At 46.2% G+C, this 12411-nt stretch overlaps 2 protein-coding genes across 2 annotated transcripts; one reads left to right on the top strand and one right to left on the bottom strand.

Moving 5' to 3' along the window:
• Positions 1 to 137: 137 nt before the first annotated feature.
• On the bottom strand, positions 138 to 9352 carry pold2 (polymerase (DNA directed), delta 2, regulatory subunit). The gene is made up of 11 exons (XM_061816811.1): positions 8849 to 9352; positions 8473 to 8702; positions 7224 to 7345; positions 6866 to 6989; positions 6673 to 6787; positions 5280 to 5478; positions 5008 to 5088; positions 4763 to 4920; positions 2584 to 2711; positions 2393 to 2494; positions 138 to 530 (listed from the first exon to the last, which is right to left on the bottom strand). The coding sequence occupies exons 2-11, from the start codon at positions 8693 to 8695 to the stop codon at positions 376 to 378; spliced, it is 1407 nt and encodes a 468-aa protein (XP_061672795.1). The 5' UTR covers positions 8696 to 8702; positions 8849 to 9352; the 3' UTR covers positions 138 to 375.
• A 35-nt stretch (positions 9353 to 9387) lies between these two features.
• Positions 9388 to 11039, top strand: nono (non-POU domain containing, octamer-binding). The gene has a single exon (XM_061816813.1). The coding sequence runs from the start codon at positions 9528 to 9530 to the stop codon at positions 10797 to 10799; it is 1272 nt and encodes a 423-aa protein (XP_061672797.1). The 5' UTR covers positions 9388 to 9527; the 3' UTR covers positions 10800 to 11039.
• The last annotated feature ends 1372 nt before the right edge of the window (positions 11040 to 12411 follow it).

Here is a 12411-nt window from a genome sequence, read left to right as displayed (position 1 = left end):
GGGGCTACTGAATAAACAATGTTCACATCCGCGACTTTAAATCTTTTAACAATTGTATAACACTAAAAAAATGAGTTTTCACTGAAAATCAAGCATCTTTTTCTGTTCATGCTGCATCTTTCTGACACAATATTCAGTCTTTTTATACATGATTTTTTTTTTATTGCAGATGCACATTAAAACCAACTTTTTATAAATTCAAGATGTAATTATTTACACTTTCGTTCTTCGACAAATGTACATTTTTCAGTATGTCACTGAAGATTTAACAGTCAGGTTTCGCAGACCAACGTGAAAAGAACAAGTATATTTCAGGCAATGGTCACAACACGCCGTGCGAGATAACTCGAGTACCGTGACGGGACGACGCCACCATCAGTGGCTGACGTTCAGCTCGTCGTCGTCGCCCGCAGAAAAGGCCGAGAAGCTGATCGGCTCGCACTCGAGAGTGCGCAAGTTGACGAGACATGCCGTTTGGGTGCTCTGGAACTTTGGTACGGTGACCAAAAGGATTTCTTGGCCATCGGCGCCTGGTGAAGTGAAAGTGAAATTAGTCATTCACTTTATGAATTTCAAGAAAAATTCAATTACCGTAATTTCAGGCCTACAAGCTGCACCTTTTTTCACACGCTTTCAACCTTGCGGTTTATGCGGTGATGCGGCTAATTTGAGCATTTTTTCTAACGGTTGCAAAGGGACACTCGAGCGGAAAAGGTAAGAATGAGACCAGTGTAATATATGTGCCGAGGAAGTTACTTTTACCGGCCCTGTTAGTGCTGCGCTGGCGTTAGCGCTGTGCTAGCGTGTTGCTGCTGTGTCTCAGTGATATTTACTGGTAAGTTTTATTTTAAACAGCCCTGATAGCTTTAGCACCGCGCTAGCGCTAACTTTAGCACCGCGCTAACGTTAAACTCTGTGTACCATCTTTGTAAATATGTCGTGTTTCAATGTGGGTTTCAATGTGGGCGCGGCGTATGTATGTACCAAATGGTATTTCCTTTACAAATGTACTCAGTGAGGCTTGTAACCAGGTGCGCTCTGTAGGTCGGGAATTACAGTAATAAAATTGCATTCTGAAAACATTTTTCAGGTTCAGTGTAGCAAAAGTGGGAATCTTCTGAGCGCAGGCGGCACCGTGGCTCTCCTTGCCAAAAAGTAAGTAGGTTATAGTACATTACTTGCTCCTGTTTATCAACCACTACACAAGAGCAGCAGTGTATGTAAAGCTTGTACAGATCTCAAATTTTGTCTGACACAAAAAAAACGGATCGACCAGTGGACGTCTCCAAACTTTAAAAAAGTTGGGGCACTCAAGGTACTGCTAGTTTTAAAAATTACAGTCCCGTAATTTCCAGCCTATACTTCCGGCTGCTCCCCCCCCCCCCCCTCCCCTCATAGTTTCAACGCTGCGGTTTATGCAGTGATGCGCCTAATTTGTGCATTTTTTGTTACGGCCGCAGGGGGGCACTCGAGCAGAAGAGGTAAGCTTGATATTTTAGAAACAGATTCATACCAACGGAAGATGAGAGAGTCTAGTCTGCTTGCACAGATGGCAGTAAAACATGTGCCGATCTTTTGGATCTCGACGAACCCAGCTCCCAAACTCCTTACTTTCAACCCAAGCTTCTTGAAAAATGCACTTCCCCGTGATACAAGTTGAATCGATGAAAGAACTACGCTACGTCGTAAAGAAGACGAAGTGAAATGCCTACTCACGGAAACAAACAGTGGAATATCGACAAGATGGCGACTAGTTGTCAACACGGTGACAATTTCCGGCTGATTTCAATCAAAGATTAATTTATTTTTTAGGGAGAATTTTGGCGGTAGAGGTCCTCCCTTTGATTTTTTTTTTAATTTAAGGCCTTTTTAGGGGCTTGACCGGTTTTCGCGGATTTTAAGGACTTTTAGGAGCCCCTAAATGCACCTTCGAAAATTTTGGGTTTTTTAGGGACTTTTAGGGCCGCGTGCAAACCCTGACTCTGTAGGCCGGGAATTACGGTAGTTAAAAACATCACTGCAATGACTTATGGGTTCCCATAATGGATTTTGCTAACACTGTGAAGACTGAGTTTGAGGAACGATGTAAACACTCAAGGCAGAAAAACACTAGTTCATACGAAGTTCACATCGGCTGTTGTTCATGTTACTAAGTGGTATAGACCAGCCTAGGCATGTCTTTGTTTAGAAGGTTGATGGTGGCCTCAAGTGGACAAATAAAATATCAGCATCTCTCTAAGGTATCCCATATTGGCATTGAATTGCATGAATATATCGCTACTTGTCAGATTTCATTTGTTGCGGGTGTTTTCTGGACTCCAACCCCTGCGATAAATGTAGATACATTCTTCTTGTTAAGCAAATGAGCTCACGTACACACGCACGCACGCACCTGTAAGGCGCTTCGACTCAAACGCTGGGGCGTTGCCGCTGAAGTAAACATGCGGGCACTCTTCCAAGATGAACGGATCTTTCATGTAAAATGGATAACAACCTGCAAAAAAAAATTAAAAAAATCCATAGATAATGCAGAAATGGCTCAGATTATGCTACTAGTACAAACAGCAAAAGAGCCTGACGCACCAAGGGTATCCGGTGCTGTAGGAGCAAGGTGGCGCAATCGCAGCGTTTCTTCCAGAATCTCGAGATGACTGTCCATGCTGCTGTAGCGCTCGATATCGCTCACATTCTGACCAGAGGTGCCCAGGAACCTGAGGGGAAGAAAACAAAACGGCACTTTCAGACGAACTTCCAGACGTTTGCACATTAGTGTTTGTCTGTGCATGTGTGTTGTATTCACATGTTGCGGACATAGATTTGTTAGCATTATCGCGTCATAGGGGCTTCTTGTCTTCTCTGTCGAGACCCCCCCCCCCCCAAAAAAAAACAAAGAAGGTGTTGTGACCTTCATCTTGGATCAGTCCCTCCCAAGCCAGGAACGAACTGGGTGCAGTCACTGTGTACACACGTGAGTGGGTAATTTAGCGGTGTCAACAGCGCCATGAGTCGCAAATATACTGTAATTTCCGACATACTAGCCGCGACTTTTTTCACACGCTTTCAACCCTGCGATTTATGCAATGATGCAACTAATTTGTGCATTTTTTTTTCACACGGCGGCAAGTGGCACACTCGAGCGGAAAAAGTAAGAATGAGACCGGTGCAATATATCTGCCGAGGAAGTGACTTTTATCGGCCCTGTTAGCGATGCGCTAGTGCTGTGCTAGCGTGTTGCTGCTGTGTTACTGTTGTGTCTCAGTGATATATACACCGGTAAGTTTTATTTTAACCGGCCCTGTTAGCGTGGCGTTAGCATTAGCGCTAAATTCTGTGTACCATCTTTCTTTGTAAATATCTTGTGTTTTTAATGTGGGTTTCAATGTGGGCACTTGCGGCTTTTACGTAGCGTGGCGCTAGTGTTAGCGATAGCTTGGGGCTAGTTTTAGCGTTACCTTTAGAGCGGCGCTAGTGCTGACGCCAGCATTAAACTCTGTGTACCGTCTTTCTTTGTAAATATCTTGCTAGTGTGTTGCTGCTGTGTCTCAGCAATATTTACAGGTAAGTTTTATTTTGACCGGCCCTGTTTGCACTAGGGTAAAACTCTTTCTGTGTCCCGTCTTTGTAAATATCTCGTGTTTCAATGTGGGCACTTGCGGCTTTTACACAGGTGCGGCGTATGTATGTACCAAATGTTGTTTCCTTTACAAATGTACTTGTTAAGGCTTGTAACCAGGTGCGCTCTGTAGGCCGGGAATTACGGTAGTAAAAATGACAGTCATTATTGATATTGGACAGGGCCTGTTAAACAAAGGCAGAACCTCAACCCAAAAAAACTGCGGTATGTGCTTGCCAAGATGATAGAAATGGGGATGGTCTTTTCGAGAGTCATGCAGGCATTAGAAAAATCTGGAAGATCTGATAGATCCAAAGACAACCATGGAGATGCCTGAAGCTGTGAAGGCGACCTGCGGGTAAGACTGTGAAGCAGGAAGTTCAGAATTCCAACACGAGAAAGCAAATTCAGGCAGGCCCTGGTTGAAGCAAGCAAACTTAAAAACAGATAGTCACAAGCAATAAAGACCTGGTAATGCAGAAGCCAAGTTCCAAGAAGTCCACTTGCTGTCGGTTGCAGGAACGGGGAGAATCGGGGAGTCTTGACGGAACGTGCCCGCTCTTGTGACTTTCAATTAACGTATTCAAAAATAATCTACCTAGATGGATCTGACATAGGTGTGTCTAAGCCAGAAGGTTTTCTTTTAGCAAAAGACTCTACTGATCGAGCTCTCGGAAATGGAAGAAAAAATGTGCAGATGCTTCAAGGATTATTGTCGAGGAAAACGCTAGTGGTGAGTTCCGATTCGCCGAGCCCCATAAATGCTGTGTGCTTCACAAATTGTTCTAGAATGTCTCCCGTTTTCACTTTACATCCACCAGGCGGCGAGACCATGCTGTGATCTTGTCGACTGTGCTGATCCTCACAGAAATGGATCGGCTGCCCAATTTTTTTTGGACACAACAAAAAGTCCATCGTGAGTTTCATCGAGAGCCCGAAAAGGAAAAGGAAAAAAAATCAACTTGGCAAGACCAGCAGAGTCTTGATGGCACTCAAACAAGGAAGATTAGCCACATTTCAAGTCCAGAACTCAGTTGAAATTGGAATACATCCAAGTGGCGAGTCATTGGACTTATTCCATTCTTAATATTTCCACTTCTGATTTGTCGTTTGGTCACATGAATAACGTGCGCGTGTGTCGTTCCTCACCTCACCCTGTCCACGGTGGCCTGGTATGGGTTCGATGCCAGCTGCAGCGTGGGGTAGACGGAGGACAGAGGCAGCATACAGCGGTGCAGAGGCTGCTGAGGCAGCGTGTAGTTGGTGGGGTCATACTGGCCGGGCATCACATCCACTGGCACCGAGGCCTACAACGGGAGGATAGATTTTTACAAATGTCCTCACACTTTGGTGACCGACAAGGAAAGTAACGGGGGGAGGGGGGGTGGTCTCACCACCAGCTGGAGCAGCAGCTCGTCCAATAGGCGAATGGCCTCCACGCTGCCAGCCTGAGTCTTTTTGGTCAGGTACTTGGCCTAGACACCAACCAAAAGTCAGATTTCAGGCAGCCATTATTTGACTTTTACAGGTGGTGACGTTGTTAACTATTGCAGAGGAAAAACATACCGTAGATCACTTACAGGATAAAAGTGTTAGCATGTGCCTTGCCGGAGGTAAAAGGTCATATATACACTGTACAGTGGACCCTGTCGTACGTGTGGCTCACCTTGGTCGAGACATCCTTGTCCTGCGTGGTTTGGCTGAGGAGGTTTCCTGCCATCAAGACCCTCGTAATCGTCGCCGCTCCGCTCTGCTCCCCCTGGTTGCCGAGTTGACCCGTTACCATGTCGACCAGCAGCTGCAGGCCCAGCATGCTGTCGGCGTCACTGCTGCCGAGGCCCAGCCCAGAGACGAGCAGAACAAATCTGCACAGGAGAGAAAAGAACCATAGACAACACAAAACGGGATCCTTTGACAGCCTGACGTACATTAACCGAAGTGGGAGACCCCGACGGAACTGGAAAACGGCAAACAAATTACAGTTGGCGGCTGGCTGGGAGACGAATGGACAAACTGTGGATAAAAATCCCTACAGATGGTTTCATGTTGATAAAGGGGACATTTTTCTATCTGTTCAACCAACGTTTCATGATCGTGATCCCGCAAAATTTGCAAACACTTCCAGGATGCACCTGGAGATATTTGAGAGGCTTTTCTACATCAGGGCCTGGACTGTTTGCTATCATCAATGGAAAAATGAAGTTCCATCATCAAAATATTTCGCGGAAGAACTTGAGGTCTTTTGTCAACTTATCAGAGCTTAAAAGAGGACATGTGTCGAAATCGGACAATGAACCAGAAACCCGTGCACTGCTCAATGCGGCTGAATTTTTCAACTGTTTACGGTAATTCCCGGCATACAGAGCGCACCTGGTTACAAGCCTCACCGAGTACATTTGTAAAGGAAATACCGTTTGGTACATACATACGCCGCAGCTGTGTAAAAGCCGAAAGTGCACACATTGAAACACAAGATATTTACAAAGAAAGATGGTACACAGAGTTTAACGCTAGCACGGCATTAGCACCGCGCTAGCGCTAACGTTAGCAACGCACTAGCACTAACAAGGGCCGGTTAAAATAAAACTTACCAATAAATTTCACTGAGACACGGCAGTAAGACAGCAGCAACACGCTAGCACAGCGCTAACAGGGCCGGTAAAAGTCACCTCTTCTGCATATATATTCCACTGCTCTCATTCTTACCATTTTCGCTCGAATGCCCCCTGCAGTGGCAGCTACACAGTAGCAACAAGGTAGCACAGCACTAACAGAGCTGCTTAAAAAAAAAAAACATACCTAAATGTCTGAAACGCGGCAGTAAGACAGCAGAAACACACTCGCGCAGCGCTAACAGGGCCGGTTAAATAAAAACATACCGGTAAAAGTCATTTCCTTGGCATCAGTCTCCGCTCGAGCCCCCCCTTGCGGCCGTTAGAAAAAAAAAGCCGCATCGCCGCATAAACCGCAGGGATGAAAGCGTGTGAAAAAAGTCGCGGCTTATCGGCCGGAAATTATGGGACGAATGAATATGTTTTAAAAGTTTTGTGTGCGTTTACCTGTCGGCGTCGAGTGCGGGTCTTACGGCCTGCGCGGGGAGATCAGCTGTGCAGAAGTCCTCCACCGTGAACTTCCCATCACTCCTCTCAGCTCCATACACAGCGATAACACTGCCTGGAGAAAATGGGAGTCAGCGAATGCACCTCGCAGTGCATTTGCGTGACGAGCAGCAAAATGGAAAAACCCTCTCACCTGTGACGCACCTGTCCCTGTCGATTTTCCCTTCCAGTTTGATCCTCTGCAGCTCGTCCTCAAGAAGCAGCTCGTCGTTGTCGCTGATGTACTTGACGCGTGGAGGCTGGGGCAGCAGGTTGTGCTGGGGGCGATCAGACGGAGGGAAAAAGAAGTTGTGACGTCACTTTCTCTACATTTAACAATGGAATATTTTCTTTTTGCCTCAAAAACATTACAACGCGGCATACTGAATCCTTGACAACGTCGCCGACTACGTGATCACATAACAAAAAATTGGGATAAGGGTGTAAAATGTGGAAAAAAGTGAAGTGTGACAAATTCTTTCCGGGTGTAGTGGATCTGACGTAATGCTAACCTCCTCACTGATCTCTTTTAAAATGGATGGCTGCAAGTCCATACGCTTGAACAGAGTTCCCACAATGCAGCACTGCTCCCCCGTCTGAAGATCACACAGTGTCCGGACCAGCACATCTGATCCTATGCAAAAAAAAAAAAAAAAACCCTCTTCATAATTTTTCTACATGCTGCGATTCCTAACCAGCGTGCAGTGAGAGATCATCCAAATTCACGTATTTAGCCCAAATATTATTTAGTCCAATTTATGTTCAGTATCTTGGGTCCACGACGGACAAATAAACAACCAGGCTGTCTTGATTATGCTCAGTCCCAACAAAAGACCTCTGAATGGGTCCGAAACACATAAATTTAAATAGCAAATATATTTACAACGAAAAATCTTCTTGTATTTGAGGAACGTAAGCTACTTTTTGAGTCATTCACCAAACAAAGTCTTTCCTGACAAATGGACCTTTCTGACTTAATCACTCGTACAATAATAGCCAATCAGATAGCCGCATTGTCTTAACCCCCGGCTTGACACGCCCCTCTCGCCATATTGCCTCACAAGCAATGCTGGTTGTCAGTAGCGTGCGCTTGGAAAAGTTAATGTTACCAAGAAAATGGTCCTCAGATGCGCTTAAGGAACGTGCAAATCTGATGAAAGATATCCAGCTAGGTTACAATCTTAATTCCGTGTACATATATTTGCGTGAAATAGTTGAGACCAGTCTGTATTTGGCAAAAAACATACTGCAATATTATCTGGAATACGCGATGGAGGATCCAGTTCAAACCTATTATGTTCAGTCGCCATTTTGGAAGCTAGTGGGATATGGCTAAGGGGGCGGAGCTAAAGAACGCCATCGGAAAGATCCATTTCCATTCCACCACACTGATGTTTTATTTTCCTGTGTGTAGTCCCCGGGCTAAATGCAGAGGGGTTGCGTCAGGAAGGGAATCCGGCGTAGAACTGTGGCAAGCAAATATGCGTTCATCTAAGATGACACGCTGTGGCGACCCCTAACCGGACAAGCCTTAAGGAAAAGAAGAATAAATCTGTCACAGATAATCTTGCAAGATTTGAAAAATCATTTTGTGTGTACCTGGACTATTAAACACCTTGGTAGATGTCAAATAACGTGTGATGTGAATCCAGTATTGTTTTTGTGTATACCGTGGCGTGAGATGAATGTAAATGTTTTGACTAAATAAAGGTTGGTACGGGCTACTTTGTGTGATTGTGCATTCCAGCAAATAAGACGTACCCCACTTTTGTTGGGCTTTCTCCGTGAGTAGCGGTCTCATCTGCATGAGTCGTGCCGCATAAATATGCGCATACTGACGATTGAAACTCCGCTCACCGACCCCGAAGCGCTCGGAGCCGGGACTGTAGGCCGGGGAAGCCCTCTGGAACACGGGGCCCACGTCCTCGGCGGGGCGGCACAAGAGAGAGGAGCCGTCTCTCGGGGCGCTCAGATCGGAGAACATGCCGGCCCTGTTGGCGCACAGGAAACGTTAGCGTCGAGTCGCCATGCGATCCAGAACCTTTACGCGCTTTGACATTGCTAACAAGTGGCCGACTTCAAAGCTGATTTAAAAAAAAAAAAAAAAGTGTATAAGGTTGGTAGCTGAAGCTCTCACCTTGGTCGTCTTATTGTCTTGGACTCTGAAACCAAATGTGTTGAATTCGGTGCAACGTTTGTTATTGCTACTTACAATACTTGGCTTCCCGCTCTAACAGAGATGCTTTCAAAGCATAAAGATTAACTACTGACGGCTAACTGGTGGCGTTAATTGTCTGCGACTACCTGGAACAGGAAACAAAACTCGGCATAATTCCGTTCCTTTCTACAGCACTGCAAATTAGCCTACAAAATAAACGAAAATTTTAATGGCGTACTTTTTTTTTTAAATGTAATACGACAAAAAATGCGACGAGCTCCTCTTGTTACATAGAATATCTCTGCTCGACGTACTTCCGGGCTGTTGTGTATTCTCGCGAGAAACTCCTTTAAAAAAACAAGATCTGTAGTTAACACATTTTTAAGAGGGCTAAAAACGGTAGAAAAAAATATGATGGTTTGATGGCAGCATGGTCTAAATGTAAATTAGTCTTTTCCCCCAAATGCATTTTTTTCCTCAGTCGCAATGGGCACGTCATCCATTCAAATGTTTTCGTCGCTTTCGTTTTACGTCACAATAGGGTCGCGCATCACACAGGCTCGCCATTTTTGCTTGCGCTTGTCTTTGTACGCCGTTCTCTGCAAAGAGATTCGGGGGCGTTTTATTGGCTCGCTTTTTTTTTTTTTTTTACAAAACGATGCAAGGAAACAGGGGTCCTCACCAAAACCACGGTCCCAACCGTCAATCTGGTCAGGGAGACCAGAAGAAACATGGAGGGAACACGAACGGCGAGGAGCCGAGCGACTCGACTAGCCGCCCGAACGAGGCCTTAACGCTGGACTTGCAGAGCTTCAGGAAACCGGGTGAGAAAACCTTCACCCAGCGCAGCAGGCTCTTTGTGGGTAACCTGCCCAGCGGAGTCACGGAGGAGGATATTCAAAAGCTGTTCGCGAAGTACGGCAAGGCCACCGAGATCTTCGTCAACAAGGACCGGGGGTTCGGCTTCATCCGCCTGGAGACCCGAATCATCGCCGAGATCGCCAGAGCCGAGCTCGACGACACCCCGTTCAGAGGTCGACCCATCCGCGTCCGCTTCGCCACTCACGGTGCCGCCCTGTCTATCAAGAACCTGCCGGAGTTTGTGTCCAACGAGCTGCTGGAGGAGGCCTTCTCCGTTTTCGGTCAGATCGAGCGCGCCGTCATCATCGTGGACGACCGAGGGAGGCCCACCGGGAAGGGGATTGTGGAATTCACCTCCAAGCCGGCGGCCAGGAAGGCTCTGGACAAATGCAACGACGGCGCCTACCTGCTCACCGCCTTCCCCCGCCCCATCATCGTGGAGCCCATGGAGCAGCTCGACGACGAGGAGGGTCTGTCCGAGAAACTCATCACCAAAAACCAGCAGTACCACAAAGAGCGCGAGCAGCCCCCGCGCTTCGCCCAGCCGGGCTCCTTCGAGTACGAGTACGCCATGCGCTGGAAGGCCCTGATGGAGATGGAGAAGCAGCAGTACGAGATGGTGGACCGCAACATGAAGGAGGCCCAGGAGAAGCTGGAGGCCGAGATGGAGGCGGCCCGGCACGAGCATCAGGTGATGCTGATGAGGCAAGACCTGCTCAGGCGCCAGGAGGAGCTGCGCAGGATGGAGGAGCTCCACAGCCAGGAGGTGCAGAAGCGCAAGCAGGCCGAGCTCCGGCAGGAGGAGGAACGCCGGCGCAGGGAGGAGGAAATGCGCATGCGCAACGAGGAGATGATGAAGCGCCAGCAGGAGGGCTTCAGGGGCGGCTTCCAGCCCGAGAGCCGAGAGCAAGACATGAGGATGCACCTGGGCTCCTCCGGGATGCCGGCCGACAACGCCGCCCTCATGGCCGGCTCGGGCGGCGCCAGCTTGCCGGGGGCGCAGGGCGGCTTCCCCCGGGGCCTCCCTGGACCCGGGGACTACGTACCCAACAAGCAGCGCAGGTTTTAGATGCTACGTCGGCTCACTCGGCCAGATTGTTTTGCCTAAGTTCACAGAGAGAAAGCGTTACCTTTTGTTCTCGAAAAAGTGGCATGTACGTTTTAGTTTTCCCTTTTGTTGTCCTTTGGAATTAGAAGTAATTGTTCCAATGTTCTCAATTGAGCCATTTGTCTTATTCTCACTTTTTCATATGAATACTAAAAGATATTTGTCTGAGTTTTTTTCTTTAATAAATTTTTGAAAAACGTCCAGGCTTTTTCTTTCTTTCGAAAGGACCCTCACCATTTTGAAAACGAAATCAATAAACCTAATCTGTGAATGCAGTCGACAAGATTAGTGATACCGTCCTGGCTAGTACTGTAATTGAGGAACCGATTAATGATTAATAATTCCTGTGATGAGTCACAAAAACGGTGCCAGTGCGGAATCGGTCCAGAAACAAATCCGACAATGAGTGCAATTGATGATTTTTGAGGGGAAGTTCAGACACGCAATGAGATCATTGACAGGGAATTTCATTCAGTTGTTGGTTTCTCTTATCTCGGTGAGGATTAAAGGGAATATTAATCAGAATCTGTCAAGTGATTATTGCAGGAAATCCTCGATTGTGTGTCACAATCTGGGGAATATTTGAGTCATAATTCAATTTCCTGCTTTGAGCTATTAAAGCAGACAAACCCCGCAGAACTCGTCCTAAATGAGGTGGAGTGCAACCTTTTTTTTTTTAATTTTGTAATTTTAATGTTTGTATATGATGTAAACATGAAATATAATTTATATACGTATATATAATTTAAATGATTTTTTTTTTAAATAAAATAACAATTGGGGGGATGGTGGTTTAGCTGGAAAGCATTGGCCTCACAGTTCTGAATCCCGGCCTCGCCTGTGTGGAGTTTGCATGTTCTTCCCGTGCCTGCGTGGGTTTTCTGCAGGGTACTCCGGTTTCCTCCCACATCCCAAAAATATGGAACATTAATTGGACACTAAATTGCCCCTAGGTGTGATTGTGAGTGTGGCTGTTTGCGATTGGCTGGCGACCAGTTCAGGGTGTACCCCGCCTCCTGCCCGTTGAAACCTGGGATAGGCTCCAGCGCTCCCCGCGACCCTCGTGAGGATAAGCGGCTAGGAAAATGGATGGATTATGTTAAAATGAATGTTGAAATTTTTGTGTATGCACATTTCAATCAAACCTCATTTGTGGCAATATATAATGAGCAGTAGTATGTACCATAGAAAATATTAATTCTGAAAGATAATTCGTTTTTTTTTTTAAGCAAATCTGTTGAAGTATTGTGCATCCATTTATTTGGAGGCTCCAAATTACCTATAAAATGTATTCATTTATTCTCAAACTATATTTGTAAAAAATAAAAATATAGGTAGAACCTGTATACAATCATTTTCCAGTCATAAACCATATACTATCTGGGGAAAAAAAATGTTTCGATTGCATAATGGGATGTGTAGCAACAGCAAGAAAATACAAGGCAGCAAAAACGAGCTTTTCACAGCTCGTAAAGGTCAAAGGTGATGGCTATCAATATGTTAGGTGATGCTGTGCTCAGTCACATTACAAACGTGCACCGCTCACCTCGCATGAGCCTCAAATTGTCCCGGC

The sequence above is a fragment of the Syngnathoides biaculeatus genome, chromosome 4 (assembly GCF_019802595.1).
Source record: "Syngnathoides biaculeatus isolate LvHL_M chromosome 4, ASM1980259v1, whole genome shotgun sequence".
NCBI classification, from domain to species: domain Eukaryota; kingdom Metazoa; phylum Chordata; class Actinopteri; order Syngnathiformes; family Syngnathidae; genus Syngnathoides; species Syngnathoides biaculeatus.
This window is presented reverse-complemented; position numbering and strand designations above follow the sequence as displayed.